Source organism: Canis aureus, chromosome 15 (assembly GCF_053574225.1).
Source record: "Canis aureus isolate CA01 chromosome 15, VMU_Caureus_v.1.0, whole genome shotgun sequence".
Lineage (NCBI taxonomy): Eukaryota > Metazoa > Chordata > Mammalia > Carnivora > Canidae > Canis > Canis aureus.
In genome coordinates, this window is record NC_135625.1 from 67,268,986 (window position 1) to 67,289,533 (window position 20,548).

The following is a 20,548-nucleotide window of genomic DNA, read 5'->3' on the forward strand; positions in this document are numbered from 1 at the left end:
GGTGGGGATATAGTGATTAGTTCCCCACCAGGACTGGCTTGGTGGCGGGCCTGGCACGCAGTGAGCGCTCGGTGCGGCTGGGCGGCCTCCGGACGCCGCCTTGTTCATCTCTTGGGACGCTCCACCTGCAGGAGCCAGTCTGATACTTCTTCTCTGGTTTTGTTAACCTGGGAAAGACAGGTCCCGGCTACGGATGTCCGGGCAGGATGCGTGTTCGGGACTGTGAGGGGTGATCCCGTTCCTCTGGGTAGACAGAGGAGGGAAGACCCGTGTGCGTGCACGTGTGCGCACCCGAGTACATAGGGAGTCTGCACACACGTCCATATGCTGGGGAGCAACAGCCTAATTATTCTTTTCTGCGTAACACCTGCACTGAGGTTAAAACCACTCTCTTCACGCTTCATTCCTGTAAAGTATACGGTTCGGTGGTTTCCAGTGTATTTACAGACTTGGGCCGCCGTCGCAATGGTCAGTGTAGAGCATCTTCACGTTCCCAGAGAGCCCTGTCCCCAGCAGCGGTCACTCCCTACGTCTGCCGCCCCATCCCCGCGGATGTGTGTTTCTGCTCATTGCCCAACCCGCGTCTACTCTGGGCAGCCCACGCCCCCGAGTCCTGGGGAGACCCCTGATCTGAGGGGCTCACTGCCCGGTGCCGTCTTCACCGTACACCTGGATTCTGGGTTCTGGGTGGGCAGAGGCCCTGGAATGCTGAGCCCTCTGGACCCCTGTCCATGGGGCTGGGGCGCCCTGGGGGGGCGGGTGTACAGTGCTGGCTTGAGCCTCCCTGCAGACCGGGGTACGCCCCCGATGCTGGCTCTGTCCCACAAGGGACTTGAGCTGCCACCGTCATCCCACGTGAGGGCCCGACCACAGCCCGGATTGGGTGGGTCAGGGGTAGGACCGTCGGCTCACCTGAGATGGGCGGGTCTAGGGCCACTGCAGGCGCCCCGAGGCAGGCCACCAGACAAGACTCACGGCCTTCAGCCAAGGGACCCGGCCGGCCCTCCTTGACCGTGCCGGGAGGGGCCCAGCCGCGTTCTCCCCGGGCCTGCTGATGCTCCGCCCTGGCCAAGCCCGGAGGTCTCAGGTCGGAGCCGATGCCAGACAGACGGCCGCATACGTGGGCTCCCAGAAGGGAGACCCGACCGCTGCTGTTTGCCACAGCCTCACCAGGTGACGGAGCACAGCGTCTCTCGTGGGCTGTGCCAGGGGACTCAGGGGACCCTTGTCTGGCTGTGGCTGGCTGTCCAGGGGCACCGGGCTGGCTGGTCCCTAGAGGTGCCCACCCCGCGGTCAGCTGGCCCGTGTGGTTTCAGGTCTTTAGTTGTGATTAGCTACTCAGCTTGAGGAGAGCAGTCAGGGTGCGCTGGAGAGCCGGGTTGGCCTGGCGTGTGCGCATCTGGCTTCCGGCTTGTTCACCAGGCACCTGCCGTGCGGCCAGCGCCACAGACAGAGGCTGCGGTGCCCCGTCTGGGTTGGCAGGTGCTCTTCTCGGTGTCCCTTTAGATGGTGTAAGCCCAGTGTTTGGGCCTGCCCTGGGGTTCCCCACTGACAACACCCCGGGCCCCCACCTCTCGGTGAGTTTTCCGGGGAGCTCAGTGGCAGGGAGACCCTCCACGCGTCACTGGGAAGGGGTGCCTACATGCGACACACTGACATATTTTCCCAAGGACGTGTAACGGGAAAGGGCACCTCACCTTCCTGTAAACCCAGCAAAACAAGGACATTTCTCGACTTTGCCCGCTTGCCCTGTGGGTCCGTAAGCCTGTCACGCAGACATCACAGTGTCTCACGCCGTTGTGGAACGGTCAGGCCAGGCCTGGGGGTTAATTATTTTCAGACCCCGGGTGGTCACAGGAGCCTGCATGTGTGCCAGAGCCGTGTTTCCTTTGGATTCCCCAGACGATCGGGATGCGACCTTAGTTTGGATGATAGTAGGGCAACTTGTTCCTGCTCAGGGAATGCCTGTCTCGGGAGGGTGATTCCCGTCGGTGGTGGCGCCGTATTGGCGGCACTCGGAGGGAAGGTGGCCCGGCGTGGCCTTGCCTGTCATGCGGGAACGGTTCTGTGTGTTGTTGGATTCGCTTTGCCAAAACGTGGTAAGGGGATGTGCGTCGGCGCTCGTGAATAATGTAGTTCTCTCATTGTCTTTTATTTATTTATTTATTTATTTATGTATTTATTTATTCGTTCATTCATTCATTTATTTACTTATTTATTTTTGTAAATTTATTTTCTGTTGGTGTTCAATTTGCCAACATATAGGTTGTTCTCATTCTTTTTAAAAATTTATTTATTTATTTATTTATTTATTTATTTATTTATTTTCGTGGATTTATTTTCTATTGGTGTTCAGTTTGCCAACATATAGGTTGTTCTCTCATTTTCTTTTTTTAATTTTTATTTATTTATTTATGTATGTATTTATTTATTTATTTATTTTTGTGAATTTATTTTTTATTGGTGTTCAGTTTGCCAACATATAGGTTGTTCTCTCATTTTCTAGGCCAGACAAGGCTTTGAGGTCAGAGCGAAGCAGGCCTCACCAGTGGGGACCTGTTCCTTCCTTTGCGGGTTTCTGGAAGAGTTCGTAGAATTGGTGCCATTTCTTCCTCAGACGTTTTGGGAAGTGAAGCCCTTCGGCTTCGATTTGTACGTCTATCTTTAGAGTAGGAAGGTTTTAACTAAAATGAACTTCTCTAAAGATAAAGGGCCATGCTTTCCTTTTTTTTTTTTTTTTTTTTTCTTTTTTGAGGTAGCTTTGGGAACTTATGTTATTCCCTGGATGTTGTTCATTCGATTATCACAAACTTGTCTTTACTATTCCCTTCTTACCCACTTTACCATTTGTAGGATTTGTTGTGACATCCCCTCTCTCCTGATGTAGGATTGTGTAGACTCTTTTTTTTTTTTTTTTTTGATCAATGTGACTAGAAGTTGATACATTTTATTGATCTCAAGAAATAGCTTTTGGTCTTACTGATCTTTCTCTTTTGAGTTTCCAATGTCATTGAATTCTACTCTGATCTTTATTTTCTTCTGATAACTTTGGGGTTAATTTACTCATATTCTCTAGTTTCTCAAGATGATTTGTACTTTCTCTAACTCAGTGGTTTTATTATACATTTTCCTCCAAGTGCTGCTTAATTCACAAATTTTGACATTAAATGTCATTTCATTTTCCTTTGGCTCAAAGATCTTTGTTGTTGTTGTTGTTGTTGTTGTTCTTCTTCTTCTTCTTCTTCTTCAGACCAAGAGTTATGAAGACATACATTCTTTTGTTGAAAATTTCCCAGGGATCTTTCTGTTACTGACTTTTCCTTAGTTGTACTGTGGTCAGAGATTATGCCTTGACTTCTTTTAGATTTCTTGAGAAAGAGGGGCATGTGGGTGGCTCAGTTAAGCTGCTGAACTGATTCTTGAGAATTCTATCATCCATGTTCCATTTTGTGGCTGTTGGATGGTGTGGTTTTTAAAAATTTATTTTAATTTTTTAATTTTTTATTTTTTTCGATGGTGTGTTTCATGAATGCCAATGAGGCCACCCTGGCCGAGGATGCTCATAGGTCTTCTATGCCCTAATGGACTTTATGCCCAGATATTCTACCAATTTTTGAGAGAATGATGTTGAAATCTCCCGTTGTACCCATAGACAGAATTTTGTGCGGTTCTACCAATTTTTCCTTCGTGTATTTTGGCAATTCATTATTAGGTGCATAATAAATGTTTAGGATGAGGATGTCCTCTTGGTAAGTTGGAACCTTTGTCCCCTTTATCACTATGGAAAGAGCTGCTTTTCCCAGGTAATGTGCTTGGCTCTGCAATATACTTTACATGATATTATATAGGTAATCCTGCTCCCTTTATATATTTTTCCCATCATTTTACTTTTAACTTATTTATATCTTTTTACTTAAGGTGGGTTTCTCATAAGCAAAACAAAATTGGACCAACATACAATTGGACCTTGCCTTCTTATCCAACTTATAAATCTCTGCTTTTTAAATTGAGCTGTTCAGACCATTTATAATTAATATGATTATTGATGCATTGGATTTTAATCTTTTATCTTGCTGTCTCCTATTTGTCATGTCTGCCCATCTGTTCTTTGTGGTTTTTTCCCTCTTTTTCTGGCTGCTTTGGATTAAATATTTTTGTTATTCTATTAAAATATAAAAGAGTATTTATTATTCCATTTATAATTAGTATTGATTACTTTATTAATAGTTATAATTCATTTGTCTCTCTTGCTTTCCCTCTTCTTTTTCCCTTCCTCTTTTTATTAGCTGCATTCTTTGAAGTATTATTTCTTTTAGGTTTCAAGTTTTTATATAAATTCGATGGTTAAATATAGCTATTATTAGTTTCAAGGGTAGAATTTAGTGATCCATCACTTACACATAATGCTCAGTGCTCATCACAGGTGCCCTCCTTAATACCCACTCCCTCTCCCCCCTCGCCTCAGCAACCCTCAGCGTGTTCTCTGTAACTAAGAATCTGTTTCCTGGTTTGCGTCTCTCTCTTTTCTCTCCCTGTGTTCATCTGTTTCATTTCTTACATTCCATACATGAGTGAAATTATATGGTGTTTGTCTTTCTCTGTCTTTCTCTTAATATACTATTGATTGGATTTGCCAGTATCTTGTTTTTACATCCATGTTCATCAGGGATTTTGGCCCATAGATCTCTTTTTTACTTATTTCACTTAGCATAATACGCTCTAGCTCCATCCAGGATGTTGCAAATGGCAAGATTTCATTCTTTTTGGATGGCCCAGTAGTATTCCATTGTATATGTAGACCACATCTTTTTTGTTTTTGTTTTTACGTTTGTTTTTATTAAAATTCGATTTTCCACCATATAGTATAACATCCAGTGGTCGTCCAACCAAGTGCCCTCCTCAGTCACCCAGCTACCCCATTCCCCTACCCACCTCCCCTTCTGCAACCCTTTGTTTCTTTCCCAGAGTTAGGAGTCTCTCACGGTTTGTCTCCCTCTCTAATTTTTCTCGCTCAGTTCCCCTCCTTTTCCTTATAATCTCTTTCACTGTTTCTTATATTCCACATATGAGTGAAACCATATGATGATTGTCCTTCTCCAGTTGACTTTTTCACTCATCATAATACCTTCCAGTTCCATCCACATCGAAGCAAATGGTGGGTATTTGTCCTTTCTGATGGCGGAGTAATATTCCATCGTATACATAGACCGCATCTTTATCCATTCATCTGTTGAAGGACATCTCAGCTCCTTCCACAGTGTGGCTATTTTGGACATTGCTGCTGTAAACATCGGGGTGCAGGTGTCCCAGCATTTCACTGCATCTGTATCTTTGGGGTAAATCCCCAGCAGTGCAGTTGCTGGGCCGTAGGGTAGCTCTATTTTTAACTTCTTGAGGAGCCTCCACACAGTTTTCCAGAGTGGCTGCACCAGTTCACGTTCCCACCAACAGTGGGAGGAGGGTCCCCCTCTCTCTACATCCTCTCCAACGTGTGTTGTTTCCTGTCTTGTTAATTTTCACCATTCTCACTGGGGTGAGACCACATCTTTATCCATGCACGTTGATAAACATTTAGGCTCTCTTGATAGTTTGGCTATTGTTGATAATGCTGCTATAAACATCAGGGGGCATATACCCCTTCGAATCAGTATTTTTGTATCTTTTGGGTAAATACCTAGTAGTGCAATTGCTGGATCTTAGGGTAGTACTATTTTAAGTCTTTGAGGAAACTCCATACTGTTTTCCAGAGTGGCTGTACCAGTTTTCATTCCCACCAGCAATGAAAGAGGGTTCTCCTTTCTTTACCTACTCACCGACACTTGTTGCTTCTTGTGTTGTTAATTTTGGCCATTCTGACAGGTGTGAGATGATGTCTCATCATGGTTTGATTTGTATTCCCCTGATGATGAGTGATGTTGAATATCTTTTCATGTGTCTGTTGGCCATCTGTGTGGCTTATTTGGAAAAATGTCTATTTGTGTCTTCTGCCTATTTCCTAGCTGGATTATTTGTTTTTTGGTGTGTTGAGTTTGATAAGTTCTCTATAGATTTTGGATCATAACCCTTTATCAGGTATGTCATTTGTAAACATCTTGTCCCATTCTGTAGGCTGCCTTTTAGTTTCATTGATTGTTTCCTTCATTGTGCAGAAGATTTTTATCTTGATGAAGTCCCAATAGTTCACTTTTAGCTTTGTTTCCCTTTCCTCTGGAGACATGTCTAGGAAGAAATTACTATGGCCAATATCAGGGAGGTTACTCTGTTTCTCTTCTGGGATTTTTATGGTTTCAAATTTATTTTGAATAAATTAATTGGTCTGTAGTATGTAAGAAAGTGGTCCAGTTTCATTCTTCTGCATGTGGTTGTCCAGTTTTCCCTACGCCATTTGCTGAAGAGACGGTCTTTTTTTCCATAGGATATTCTCTCTTGCTTTGTTAAGGATTCGTTGACCATAGAGTTGAGGATCCATTTCTGGGCTCTCAATTCTGTTCCGCTGATCTATGTGTCTATTTTTGTGCCAGTACCATAGTGTCTTGATCGCAGCTTTGTAATAACAGCTTGAAGTCCAGAATTGTGATGCCTCCCACTTTGCTTTCTTTTTCAAGATTGCTTTAGCTATTTGGGTTTTTCTGTGGTTCCATACAAATTTGGGGATTGTTTGTTCTAGCTCTGTAAAAAGTGCTGGTGGTATTTTGATACGAATTACATTACATGTGTGGATTGCTTTGGGTAGTATAGATATTTTAACCATATGTGTTCTTCAAATCCATGAGCATGCAATTTTTTCCATTCCTTTGTGTTCGTTTCAGTTTCTTTCATGAGTGTTCTATAGCTTTAAGAGTATAGATCTTTTGCCTCTTTGGTTAGATTTATTGCTGGGTATCATATGTTTTTTGGCACAATCGTAAATGGAATCAATTCCTTGATTTCTCTTTCTGCTGCATTACTGGTGTACAAGAATACAACAGATTTCTGTACGTTGACATTGTATCCTGTGCTTTCCTGAATTTGTGTATCAGTTCTAGCAGTTTTTTGGTGGACTCTTTTGGGTTTTCTACATAAAGTATCATGCCTTCTGTAAATAGTGAAAGTTTGACTTCTTCCTTACCGATTTTGTTTCTTTTTGTTGTCTGATTGCTGAGGCGAGGACTTCCAGGACTATGTTGAATATCAGTGGTGGGAGTGGACATCCCTGTCTTGTTCCTGCCTGTAGAGGAGAAGCTCTCCTCCTCATTGAGGATGATATTAACTGTGGGGTTTTTTTTGTGTATAGCTTTTATGACGTTGAGGTATGTTCCCTCTGTCTCTATTTTGTTGAGGTTTTTTTTCAGGAAAGGATGCTGTATTTTGTCAAATGCTTTTTCTGTGTCTATTGAGAGGATCATATGGCTCTTATCCTTTCCTTATTAATGGGCTGTATCACACTGATTGATTTGCAAATATTGAGCCACTCTTGCAATTGCAAGCCAGGAATAAATCCCGCTGAATTGTGGTGAATGATTCTTTTAATATACTATTGATTGGATTTGCCAGTATCTTGTTTTTACATCCATGTTCATCAGGGATTTTGGCCCATAGATCTCTTTTTTACTAGAGTCCTTGGTTTTGGGATCAAGGTAATGTGAACCTTGTGGAAGGAGTTTGGAGATTTTCCTTCCATTTCTGTTTTTTGGAACAACTTGAGAATAGGTATTAACTCTTCTTTAAATGTCTGGTATAATTCCCCTGAGAAGCCATTTGTTTTTTTTTTTTTAATTTTTTTAAATTTACTTATGATAGCCACAGAGAGAGAGAGAGAGAGAGAGAGGCAGAGACACAGGCAGAGGGAGAAGCAGGCTCCATGCACCGGGAGCCCGACGTGGGATTCGATCCCGGGTCTCCAGGGTTGCTCCCTGGGCCAAAGGGAGGCGCCAAACCGCTGTGCCACCCAGGGATCCCCCTGAGAAGCCATTTGGCCCTAATGTTTTTTGGAAGATATTTGATGACTGATTCAATCCTTTGCTGGTTATGGGTCTGTTCAAGTTTTCTATTTCTTCCTGTTTCACTTTTGATAGTTTATATGTTTGTAGGAATTTATCCATTTCTTCCAGATTGCCCAATTTATTGGCATATAATTTTCATAATATTCTCTTTTAATTGCTTTTCTGTGATGTTGGTGGTTATTTCTCCTCCCTGATTTGTGATTTTATTTCTTTGAGCCCTTTTTTCTTTTTGATAAGTCTGCCATGGGGTTTATCACTTTTATTAGTTATTTCAAAGAATCAGCTTCTGGTTTAATTGATCTGTTCTACTGGTTTTGTTTATTTCTGAATCATTTATTTCTGTTCTAATCTTTATTATTTCCCCTCTTCTGGAGGCATTAGGTTTTGTTTTGTTTTGTTTTGTTTTGTGGCATTAGGTTTTTATTTGCTGTTCCTTTTCTAGTTCCTTTATGTGTAAAGTTAGATTGTGTATTTGAAAAATTTCTTGCTTCTTGAGGAAGGCCTGCATTGCCACATACTTCCGTCTTACGACTGCCTTTGCTGCATCCCAAAGGTTTGGACTGTTGTGTTTTCATTTCATTTGTTTCCATGTATTTTTTATTTTATCTTTTATTTCCTGGTTAACCTGTTCGTTCTTTAGTAGGATGTTCTTCAACCTCCATATATTTGTGTTCTTTCCAAATTTTTCTTATGGTTGACTTCAAGTTTCATAATGTTGTGGTCAGAAAATATTCATGGTATGATCTCAATCTTTTTGTACTCATTGAGGCCTGATTTGTGACGTGATCTATTCCGGAGAATGTTCCATGGGCACTTGAAAAGAATGTGTATTCTGCTGCTGTAGGATGGAATGTTCTGAATGAATTTGTGAAGTCCATCTGATCCAGTGTGTCAATCAAAGCCATTGTTTCCTTGTTGATTTTCTGCTGAGATAATCTGTCCATTGCTGTGAATGGGGTGTTGAAGGCCCCTACTATTTTTGTATTATTATCAATGAGTTCCTCCATGTTTGTTATTAATTGATTTATATATCTAAGTGCCTCCAAGTTGAGAGCATGACTACTTACAATTGTAGATCTTCTTGATGGATAGACCTCTTTATTATGATATAGTGTCCTTCTTCATCTCCATTTACAGTCTTTGGTTTAAAATCTAGTTTGTCTGGGCAGCCTGGGTGGCTCAACGGTTTAGCACCTGCCTTCGGTCCAGGGCGTGATCCTGGAGACCCGGGGTCAAGTCCCACATCAGGCTCCCTGCGTGGGGCCTGCTTCTCTCTCTGCCTGTGTCTCTGCTTCTCTCATTCTCTCTCTCTCTCTCTCTCTCTGTCTGTGTGTCTCTCATGAATAAATAAATAAAATCTTATAAAAAAAATAAAATCTAGTTTGTCTGATGTAAGGATGGCTACACCAGCTTTCTTTTGATGTCCGATGGTTCTCCATCCCCTTGCTTTCAATCTGCAGGTGTCTTTAGGTCCAAAATGAGGCTCTTATAGGCAACATATCAATGGGTCTTTTTAAAATCCATTCTGATACCCTATGTATTTTGGTTGGAACATTTAGTCCACTTGCATTCAGAATAATTATTGATAGATATAAGTTTAGTGCCAGTATATTACCTGTAAAGTCTTGTTTACAGAGACTTTACTCTGTACCTTTCTAGTCTTTGTCACTTTTGGTCTTTCCCACTGAGAGTCCCCTTTAATATTTCTTGCCCAGCAGGTTTAGTGGTCACAAACTACTTTAGTTTCTGTTTGTCTGGGAAACTCTGTCTCTCCTATTTTTTTTTCTATTCTTTTTTTCTTTCTTTCTTTTTTTTTTTTTTTGGCTCTCCTATTCTTAATGACAGCTTTGCTGGATAGAGTATCCTCTTGGCTGTAGATTTTTCCCTTTCAGCACATCGAGTATATCATGCCGCTCTCTTCTGGTCTGCTAAGTTTCTGTGGATAGATCTGCTGCTAATCCGATTTGTCTTCCCTTGTAGATTAGGGACTTCTTTTCTCTTGCTGCTCTTAAGATTTTTTCTTTGTCTCTGTGTTTTCCATATTTAACTACAGTGTGTCTTGGTGTTGGCCTGCTTTTGCTGATTTTGATGGAAGTTCTCTGTTTCTCCTGGATTTGCATGTCTGTTTCCTTCCCTAAATTAGGGAAGTTTTCAGCTATAATTTTTTTATTTTGGCATGGCTAGGTTTTAGGTCTTTGATCTCTGCAGTAAGAGACTCTCTGGTGTCCTCTATGCTTTTCTCAGGCCTAGCTAATATCCTTATGATTGTTGCTTTAAATTCTGGATCAGTACTTACATCTGCTTTGATCCCTGGCTATGACCTTTCCTTGTTTCATTTGGAATGAATTCCTCTGTTTTGGCATTTTGTCTCAGTCTCTGTCTTTTATGTGTTAGGAAAGCCTGGTATGTTTCCTGCTCCTGAGAGTAGTGGCTTTATGAAGAAGAGGTCATATAATGTCCAGGGCCTGGGATTCAGGAAGTGTCCTGGTGTGTGCTGTGTGCACTGTGCTGCGGTGTTCTGGCGGCTGCATCCTTCATGCCAGTTGTCTGCAGAGTGTCTCCTTGCCTGCAGTGGGCAGTGTTTGGACCTTGTCCAGCATGTGGCAAGTTTTAACTAGGTGTGCTCTGGTCTGCTTGTTAAAAGAGGCTAGATCCTGTTTGCACTAGAGCTGAAGCTTTGCGGCATTCTGTGGTCTTTAGATGTGGTGTGTGCAGGGGGTTTGTGCTGGTTTTCTTGGGGAGGGACCCACTGTTCTGCTTCTCAGGCTCACTCGCCCAGGAAAAGCAGCGCCTGCACCACAGGGGGCAGGGCTTGGTTTAGGCTGCCAGTGCTGGTGCTGTGCTGCTTACTGAAGTTAGTTTATGCTGACGGGTTGGGGAGAGAACTGATGCATGCAAGTCTTTTGTCCCGGGAGAAGCCGTGACACTTCTCCCAGATGTGCTCCAAGAAGGGGGAACTGTCTTTCCCAGTGTGTCCTAGGGGATTCTCCAATTGTGCCCTCCACTCCCGGGCTCTGCACCTTCCTTCTCCATAGGGGTGCTCACTGCAGTGCCCACCGGGCTCCATACTGGCCACACTGTGGACCTCTAGAACTCCAGTCTTTGAATCCCGCCAGTTGTAAAATCTTGTGAAAATCAGCCTCTCTTGTTTTCCCCATCATTGGCTTTGGGGAGTTGTTCCTGTGCATAGGCCTGTGTGCCCACCCTCCCACCCCCGTCTGTCTGTTGCCTGACTCTGTGACCAGGGTTCTTTCCCCACTGCAGTGCCCATAATCTGTTTCTCCCCAAACCACATCTCCCCACCTTCTACCATCCATGATGTGGCCTTTTCTCTCCCTCTTGTGCAGTTTGTTGTCAGTCCTAGATTGACTTCTTGGGTGTTCAGAATGAGTTGATACGTATCTAGCTGTGTTTGAGGGACGAGGCAAGAATGGGGTCCTCCTCCTATTCCACCATCTTAGCGCCCCCCACCCCCTGTGGTATTATTTCAGTGAATACTTATTATTGTCTCTCTTTAGTTGATGTTATTCTACCTACAACAGCATACATCTTTCTCCCATCCTAAGTTTTTGGTACAGACATCATAGATCTTATTTGGAAATATACAATAAACTCCAAAATATATTTTCCACCATAAATTTATTTAATTGTATTTTAAGGATATTTTATGCAAAGAAGTGGTATTTTTATGTATCTACAGAGTTGTGAATTCTGGTGCTTGTCATTCTTTGGTGAAGATCTAGGTTTCCATCTGGTACCCGCCTTCTTCCTGAAGGATCACTTTTAACATTTCTTGCAGGTCTGTTGGCAATTCATTCTTCCAACTCTCATGTGTCTGGAAACATCTTTATTTTGCCTTCATGATTGAAAGATAAGTGTGCTATAGGTCTGTAGGTTGACGATCCTTTTCCCTTTCACATTTTAAAGATAATCTCTTGTCTCTTGTCTGGCATTGCTTCCAGCGATTCATCAACCACCATCTTTCTGTGAGTAAATGTGTCCTTGTATCTGGTGGCTTTTGAAGATTTTCTCTTTATTCCTGGTTTTAAGTGGCTTGATTGTGATGTACCCTGATGTCATTTTTTGCTTGAGGTTTGGAGCATCTTGGATCTGTGCGTTTATAGATTTTAGTAAATTTGGAAAAATTTCATCCCTTATTTCTTCTGATGTTTTTCTGTCTCTGTCCTTCAAGGGCCTTGCCTGTGTGTGCATTAGGTATCTGGACGGTGTCCCACACCTCTCTCATGCTTTGGGCACACTCTGTTTCTCCCTCTTCTCAGTGCCTTCCACATTTGGTGTTTTTCACGTTTATCCTCATTTCTGCCGCAGCACCTAATATTACTTTTGCTAATCCCGTCTGTGCATTTCCCATCTCAGATTTTGTAGTTTTCATTTTTAGAATGTAGATTTGGGTCTCTTTCACATCTCCTCTGTATCTACTTACCATGTTTCCTCCAGCTTTTTTTTTTTTTAAGGTTTTATTTATTCACAAGAGAGACAGGCAGAGGGAGAGGTAGGCTCCCTGTAGGGAATCTGATGGGGGACTTGATCCCAGGACCCTGGGATCACAACCTGAGCCAAAGGGAGAAAGCCAACCACTGAGCCACCCAGGCACCTTTCCTCCAGTTTTTTTAACAAATTGTTTAACTCAGACCACCGACTGTACGCCTGTAGGTCGATGTCAACTGATAGTTGTCAACTCTTAGTTATGAGCTATAGTTTTCTGCTTCCCTGTCTGCTAATTTTTATTTTTATTTTTATTTTTTTTTTATTTATGATAGTCACAAAGAGAGAAAGAGAGAGAGGCAGAGACACAGGCAGAGGGAGAAGCAGGCTCCATGCACCGGGAGCCCGATGTGGGATTCGATCCCGGGTCCCCAGGATCGCGCCCTGGGCCAAAGGCAGGCGCCAAACCGCTGCGCCACCCAGGGATCCCTGTCTGCTAATTTTTAGTTAGATGTTATGGATTGTGAATTTTAGTTTCTGGGTACTAAGTATTTTTTTATGCCATAAATATCATTTTGATCCCTTTTTTGGGACCTAGATAAGTTCAAGTTGAGGCCTTAATAGAACAAAAAGGCAGAGCTGGATTCCAGCACCTCCTCCTGCACGGTTGAGCTGGGACATTGGTCTTCTGCCCTTGTTTCTCCTGGTCCTCAGGCCTTTGGGCTTGGACAGGAACCACCACTTGTTTTCCTAGCCATCCGGCTTGCAGACAGCAGAAGGTGGAACTGCTCAGCTCCATGATCTTGTGAGCCAAGTCCTGGTAATCTCTTCCTGTGTCTGCATATATTCTGTTGGTTCTTTTCTCCGGAGGATGCTAGTGCAGCATCAGCAGCTCTGTTCATAGTGAGTGTTCTGGAAATTAAGAAATGCACTCTCCTACTATTTGAGGAATAAGCTGGCAGTGACCATCTGCCTCCAGCCAGATGTCACTTCCAGGAGGATGCAGGGATGTCACTTCCCAGAAAGAGCATGATGGGCTGTTCATTTTGAGTGAGCATGTCCTTCATTCCAGGCACTAGGAGGGGTGTGCTGGTCTGGTTGGTTAAATTAGAAATCTTTGCAGCATTTTATGGGAGTCATGGTGATAGTCACAGCACATCTAGCCCACTGGTCACTATGCCAGCAGACCTGGGATCCATCAGGTTATGCTGTTTTGTTCTGTTCTATTGATGGAGAGACAGTGGCCCCAGCCTGCGAGCCCCTCTTCGGGTGCCACGTAACTGTAAGTGCACCCTGGGAAGTACTTTCTGAGATGTCAGCTCCCACATTCTTTCCCTTAATGTCCAGGGTCGGATTTTTTTTTTTTTTCAGGGTTGGATTTTGATGTATGAGAAGGGAAATGTCTTTTGAAAGAAGCTCTGCTGCAGAGGGAACAGCTTGAGAATGGGTGTTGGTTTTATCTCTCATGTGCTGGCAGGAATAGTGTGTGTCAGCTACACCAGCTCTTTCTCACCAACACTTAGAGTTTCCTGGCTGGTTAGGAAAATCTTACAAAAACGAGAATTTCACTGGGTGTTCCTCTTATTTGTTAAATATATCACAATACAACTTTTTCTACTTAACTTGTTTTTTTTTTTTAAGATTTTATTTATTTATTTATTCATGAGAGACAGGCAGAGAGAGAAGCAGGCCCCCTGCAGGGAGCCCGATGTGAGACTCCATCCCAGGACTCCAGGATCATGCCCTGAGCCAAAGACAGATGCTCAACCACTGAGCCACCCAGGCGTCCGTCTTCTGCTTAACTTGTAAGAAGATGGACATTTATCCATCATGTAACATAGACCTTTGCATCTGTGGATGGATTGAAAAACAGACAACGGTTTTTCCTCCCTGATTTGCTATGGATGTCAGTGAATTCTAAGTCAGTGGAAAGAAAATGAATTTTGAACTAAAGTTTTTGATCACAAAATGATAAACCAAGATTCTTTTATTTTACACAGTTGAAGTGCATTCACTTACGTTGCTTTCTTCAACACTGACAATATTTTGGGGAGAGCAAAATGGTTAGTGCCATTAGCAAATAAAACTGCCATCTTAAAAATATTTACTTTGTCTTTATCTTATCCTGTAAAAAACTTTCTTTTGTGTCAGTCATTGCACACCCGTTGACAGGTAATGAATTGCATGCTCCTAGGAGGGGTTCCTGGCTTCTTTCTGATGCCTCCATTTCTCCCATGGCCGCAGCCTCCCTTCCACAGAGGACAGCTTAGCCCATCTCCACCGGGTCTTGTAGCTTCTGGGCTCCTTCTCCTGTGCCCCCTGCTGCCTGACTGCATGCTGTGAGGAGGAGGATGAAGCCCATCCCATCGCCAGGCTCCTTGATAACTAATGGACCAGTGGACCACCCATGGTGGTTTCCCAGCACAGCCCCCCAGAGGAGGCCTAGGGCTGCTGACCGGGCCCCTCATCCTGGCTGCGCCCTCCCCTATGGTCCATGCATCTTCCTCCTCAGGCCAAGCTTCTGCAGCTCTGCCTCTGGGAGTCACTGCTTCTCACTATAACTGGTAGATGTTGTACTGAATTAATAGGAGCGGATGGTTCCAGGCTTAGCAGGTAGTAAACATGCTCCAAAGCCTTGATAAGTAAGAGCAGGGCCCTAAAACTGAGGACCTTCCATCCACTTTATGATGAGGAAGATGGGGCATGTCACCTGGCCATGATGCAAGACAGGAAGTGCGGAGTGGGGCCTCCAAGCCCCAGCTTTGATCACCAGGCTGCAGGCTCCCGATGAGGCATCGCTCTGCCACTGTTAGCACCCCTAAAGGCCAGTGTCCACAGGGCTGATGCAGCCCTTGAAATGTTCCTCAAATGGCCTCTCTCAGGTCAGGCTGGGGGCCAGGTTTGGGAGCTAGAGTGAATGACCAATGGCCCTCTGGTTGCTTCAGCTCATGGGCGGAGCTGTGGATGCTGGTTTCATTACTCTGTGCAAGGCCCTGAGGCTCAGAGGACCTTCACCTCCCCAGCAGCATAGCCACGGGACCCCCTTGGCCTTCGCCCCCTGCTCCCATGAGCCTATACCCAGCCGAGCTCCATTGGTGCTGCATCTGTTCCCAACCCCAGGTCCCCACAGGTCTCCCTGTCTCAGTGCCCAGGATGTGAATCCTGCTGGAAGTGGGGAGATTCTAGAGGAAATGGGGCTGCCTGCCTGGCTGTGGGCATCCTGAGTGACTGACACAAGTGGCAGTGCCCATGAATGTTCTAGGGCACATCAGGGGCTGCCTGGGGGGCAGCATGACCTGGGAGCAGGCTCGTGCCTCAGAGCTGCTACAGGTGTCTGGGTCCCAGAAGGTGGTGGGGAGTGTACTTTAGAAATGGAGTGGAGCCCCCCATTACCTGTCCTGTGGAGGTTACAGCTGATCAGGGTGGGGACTTACCCAGAAATCTGTGGCTCCTCTGGATCCCTGTGACAATGATGTAGCCGCTCTGCCTGGAGAAGAGGAGCTCTGGGGGGTGAAGAGGCGGCTTGTAGACCAGGGATCAGCACCCTTGGAGTTTAGTTTGGATGATTGGAAAGACCTGGGTGCTGTAGGAAAGGTAATTCATGGCCCTCGCTAACAGTGGTGAGGCAGATGTCATTTAGAGCCAGGGGACAGGTGCAGCGTAGGCAGGTGGGGTTCATTGCCGAGGAGCAGATCAGGGCCAGCAGAGAGAAATACGAAGGGCAGACGTCAGGGGCCAGAGGTCTGGTTGAGCTGACTCAGCAGGCCCGGGAAAGGCAGTCCAGGGCGTCAGATGCCACCCGGGAGGGAGGGGCTGAGGAGCCCCATCAAAGCTCAAGGTGGGAGCCTGGCTGGACTGCTGGTTCTGCTACCAGGTGATGCCCACGCAAGGCCAGGCTGGAAGGGGCTGGGGACGTGCTCAGCCTGGTCTGGGAGAGGCGGCCATTGGGAGTAACGAGCAAGGGGAAGAAGCCGGTGGGTGACGGAGGGTCTGTCCCCCAGGCAGAGGAAGAGAGGGATGACATGGAGAGGGTGAAGCTGGACAACAAGAGGATTCTCTTCAACCTCCTGCCGGCCCACGTAGCTCAGCACTTCCTCATGTCCAACCCCCGGAACATGGTGAGCACCTGCTCCTGGCTCCCGCCCCACCGAGCAGCTGCCCCCAGGGCGGAGGGGGGTCACAGGCCTGTGGCTGGAGCTCCCACCCAGAGGGACGTGCCCCCCACTTCTCTGCTTAAGATTGCAAAGCATGGCTGTTGCTGAGCCCGGGCCACACCGAGGCTGAGTGGGCTCCACGGGCAGCAGGCAGGGGCCAGACCTCAGGAGGCTCCAGGGCAAGGAAGTCCTTGTCCCGGGAGAGAGCAGAGCGCCTGTCACCCCACATGGGGGAGAATGGGCTTCCGGGGACCCGTGCTCGGGCCAGCCGGGCGGCCTGCTGAGTGAAGCTCTGCAACCACCCACAGAGCGGGACCCACTAATGCTGACTCCAAAATAAAGAGGCTCAGTCAGCAGTTTAGATCCTAAAGGTGCAGAGCCCAAGGCTCAGGCTGGCCGTCTCTGACCGTACATAGCTTCCAGGGCATCCTGTTCCTCCCGCTGGCCGGGGTAGCTCGGCAGGCCCCGGTCCTTCCCTGCCGCCCCCTCACGCACCCGCCGCGCTGCCTGGCACGCCGCTGACCTGACCTTTGCCTCCAGGACCTGTACTACCAGTCCTACTCGCAGGTGGGCGTCATGTTCGCCTCCATCCCCAACTTTGACGACTTCTACATCGAGCTGGATGGCAACAACATGGGCGTGGAGTGTCTGCGCCTCCTGAATGAGATCATTGCTGACTTTGACGAGGTGAGGGTGCCGGCCGTCCCCTGAGGACCACTCCTGAATGGTGCCCTGGAATGTGGCACATTCCCCGCACACATTGCTGGGAGGAAGCACATGCATTCGGTCCCCTTGGGGGTCCAAACTGATCCTCGCCATGGAGAAGGGCCTGCAGGCACTGAGTTCTGGTGGTGGGTGCTGGCCTCCGTCCCCTACCTCTTTTCCACGCCCTTGCTGGTGCCCCTCACATCAGCCTCGACCTTGTCTGGTGCCCACAACAGAAGAGACCCTCTGCTTCCCAGAACAGACTCTTCTGTGCTGGGGTTGCTCCTGCAGTGGCTTCTCTCAGATGTTACATCACATTTAACACTTTTGTGTTTTAAACAAAGCTCATGGACAAAGACTTTTACAAGGACCTGGAGAAGATCAAGACCATCGGGAGCACCTACATGGCTGCGGTGGGGCTGGCACCCACAACCGGGACCAAGGTGAGTGCTATCCAGGGCTTTGCTGCTCAGGAACTGGGTCTCAGCTCTGTCCCAAGCTTCTTTGAGATTCTGGGCAGATTCCCTGCTCTGAGCCCCAGTCAGCACAGCACTGGGTCAGGGCAGTGGCCTGTGGGCTGTCCATTCAGGGGCCAGCTTTCTCCAGACAGTCTCCCAGGGAAAGTCAGCACGAGGCCTGTCCCGGGGGCCTCCTCTGGCCCTGCCCTGCCCGCCCCACTGATCCCCTCCTCACCAGCCCTGCCTCCTCCCCACCAGCTGCACCCCAGTCCTGCCAGCTCAGCACCACGGAGTGTTCCCCTCCCCCAGTGCAGAACTGTGAATAAAGTCCTCAGGTTGCCCCTTAAAAAAGAGGCGGGGAAAGAAAGGAAGATGTAAAAAGAAATGCAATGAATGGAAAACGGTCACAAATACAAGAGGTACTAATCCGACTATATCAATGATTACTTTAGATGCGAATGTAAATATGCCAATTAAAAGAGACAGAGTGGGCAAAACCACAAGACCCAACTGTATCTGCCGCAAGAAATACCTTTTAAATGTAAAGACACAGATACCTTAAAAATGGAGGATGTAGAAGGAGGTCCCGTTCTAGCGCTAATAAAACAAAATTCAAGTAGCAATTTTAATTTCAGATGCAGCAAACTTCAGGTCAAGGAAAATTATCAGACACATAAAGGGAGGGAGACTACAGAATGATAAAGGAGTCAGTTCTCCAGGTGGATGTAACAGTCTTCAACATGCATGCACCTAACAACAGTGTGTCAAAATACACAAAGTAAAACACAGATGGAACCATGAGTGGGACTAGATGAACCCACTCTTATAGTTGGAGACTGCAGCACCCTTCTTAGTAATTGGCAGATCCCGTGGGCTGTGCATCTGCAAAGGTGGTTGGAGTGTGAACAGCATCATTAAGCACCTAGATAGAATTGGCATCTGCAGACAGCTTCATCCAACAACAGCAGAACCCACATTCTTCTCAAGCTCATGTGGAGCTTTTACCAAGATAGAGCATATTCTGGGCTCCGAGACATACCTCAACAACTTTAAAACAGTTGAAATCTTGTAAAGTATGTTCTCAGAACAGAATGGAATTTAACTAGACATCTGTTGATAGGGAAAGAATTGGTAAATCCCAGAATATTTGGAAATCAGGCAACACTTGTCTAAATGACATGAATCAAAGAAGAAATATTAGAAGTTTTGAAAATGTTTTGAACTAAATGAACATGCAGTTTATCAAGGTCTGTGGGATGCAGCAAAAGCAGCTCTTAGGGGGAAATTTATGTTGTTGAAGTCATATATTAGAAAAGAGGAACGATCCAAAATCAACCATGTAAGCTTCCACTTTAGGAAACTACAGAAAGAACAGTATAAGCCTCTGATAAGCATGGGAGAGGGGAAGCACAAATTAATGAAATTGAAAGCAAGTATTAAAGAAAAGCAATGATGGGGCGCCTGCGTGGCTCAGTCAGTGAAGAGTCTGAGTCCTGATTTCAGCTCGGAGCATGATCTCAGGGTAGTGAGATCGAGCCCTGCATCAGGCTCTGTGCTCAGTGAGGAGTCTGCTTGAAATCCTCCCTCTGCCTCTGCCCCTGCCCCTCCTCCCACTCATGCTCTAAATAAATAAATACATACATACATACAATCTTTTTAAAAAAAGGAAATCAATGAAACTAAAAGCTGGCTGTTTGAAAAACCCATAAGTTGATAATTTCTAGCTATGCTAAATGAGAAAAAAAACAAGTTACTAATATTAGAAATGAAAGTCGGGCCAGTTGTACTGAACCAATGCGCAATAAAAGGATGAAAAGGTATGTTAGGAATAATTCTGTTAAAAAAAAAAGGAATAATTCTGTGCCCACAAGTGTGATGATTTAGATCAAATGGACCAATGCCCCGAAAATCACAACCTACCAAAACTCTGACAAGGGGGAAGTAAAAAATCTTAACAGGCCCATATCTATTCAAGAAATTGCATCAATAACTAGTAACCTTCCAAAACAGCATGTTTGGAGGAAGAACAGGAATGTTTCACTGAACATTTAGGGAAGAAACTATAGCGGTTCTCCAAAATCTCTTCCGGAAAGCAGAAGTTTCTAACTCATTCTGTGAGTCCAGTATTACGGTAACATGAAAACCAGATAAAGGAATGACAAGGAAGGAGGATCACAGGCCAGTATTTCTCACGAGTAGAGACGTGTAAGTCCTCAGCAATCATTAGCCGGTTGAATCCAACATTGTATGAAAAGAACAATAGACTACACACAAGGTGGATTCATTCAAGACGCCAAGGCTGGTATAACATTTAAAAAAGTTACTGAAATCTACTAGATCAACAGGTTAGAGAAGAGAGATCGTGTGATCATGTCAGTTGATGCAGAACAACCATTGACCAATCCAACGCTCATACTTGATTAAAAAAAAAAATGATAATTTTTTGAATACAAGTGAGCAAACTGTGCAAACGGAAACCTTGTCAACTGGATAAAGAACATCTACAAAAACCCTGTAGTCTGACATCACACGGAGATGGAAGACCCGGAGTAGGGTAACGTAGTACAGCAGAAAGAGAAGGGAGTCGGAGGATCGATCCCGCCGACCTCAGGGTCGAATGGAAAGGTGCCGTGATCAACGGTGTGGTGTCGGGGAAGAAGAGACGACTGGATCGGTGGAACCGAGTAGAGAGCCCAGACGGGGACCCTCCACCAGTAGAGGCAACGGATCTCTGGCGGAAGAGCGAGTGGAGCAACAGCAGCCTTCAGGGAACAGTGCTGGGACAGCTGCACGTCTCTCCATG

The 20,548-nt window shown here is 45.7% G+C and overlaps 1 protein-coding gene across 2 annotated transcripts in view; it reads left to right on the forward strand.

The window, feature by feature from the left end:
- Positions 1-20,548, forward strand: part of ADCY1 (adenylate cyclase 1) — a 101,898-nt gene that overhangs the window by 68,764 nt on the left and 12,586 nt on the right. For both annotated transcript variants that reach the window (XM_077850326.1, XM_077850327.1), the window contains 3 exons: positions 16,430-16,546; positions 17,123-17,269; positions 17,632-17,730. In XM_077850326.1, the coding sequence (XP_077706452.1) occupies positions 16,430-16,546; positions 17,123-17,269; positions 17,632-17,730 (363 nt within the window). The remainder of the gene's footprint in view (positions 1-16,429; positions 16,547-17,122; positions 17,270-17,631; positions 17,731-20,548) is intronic.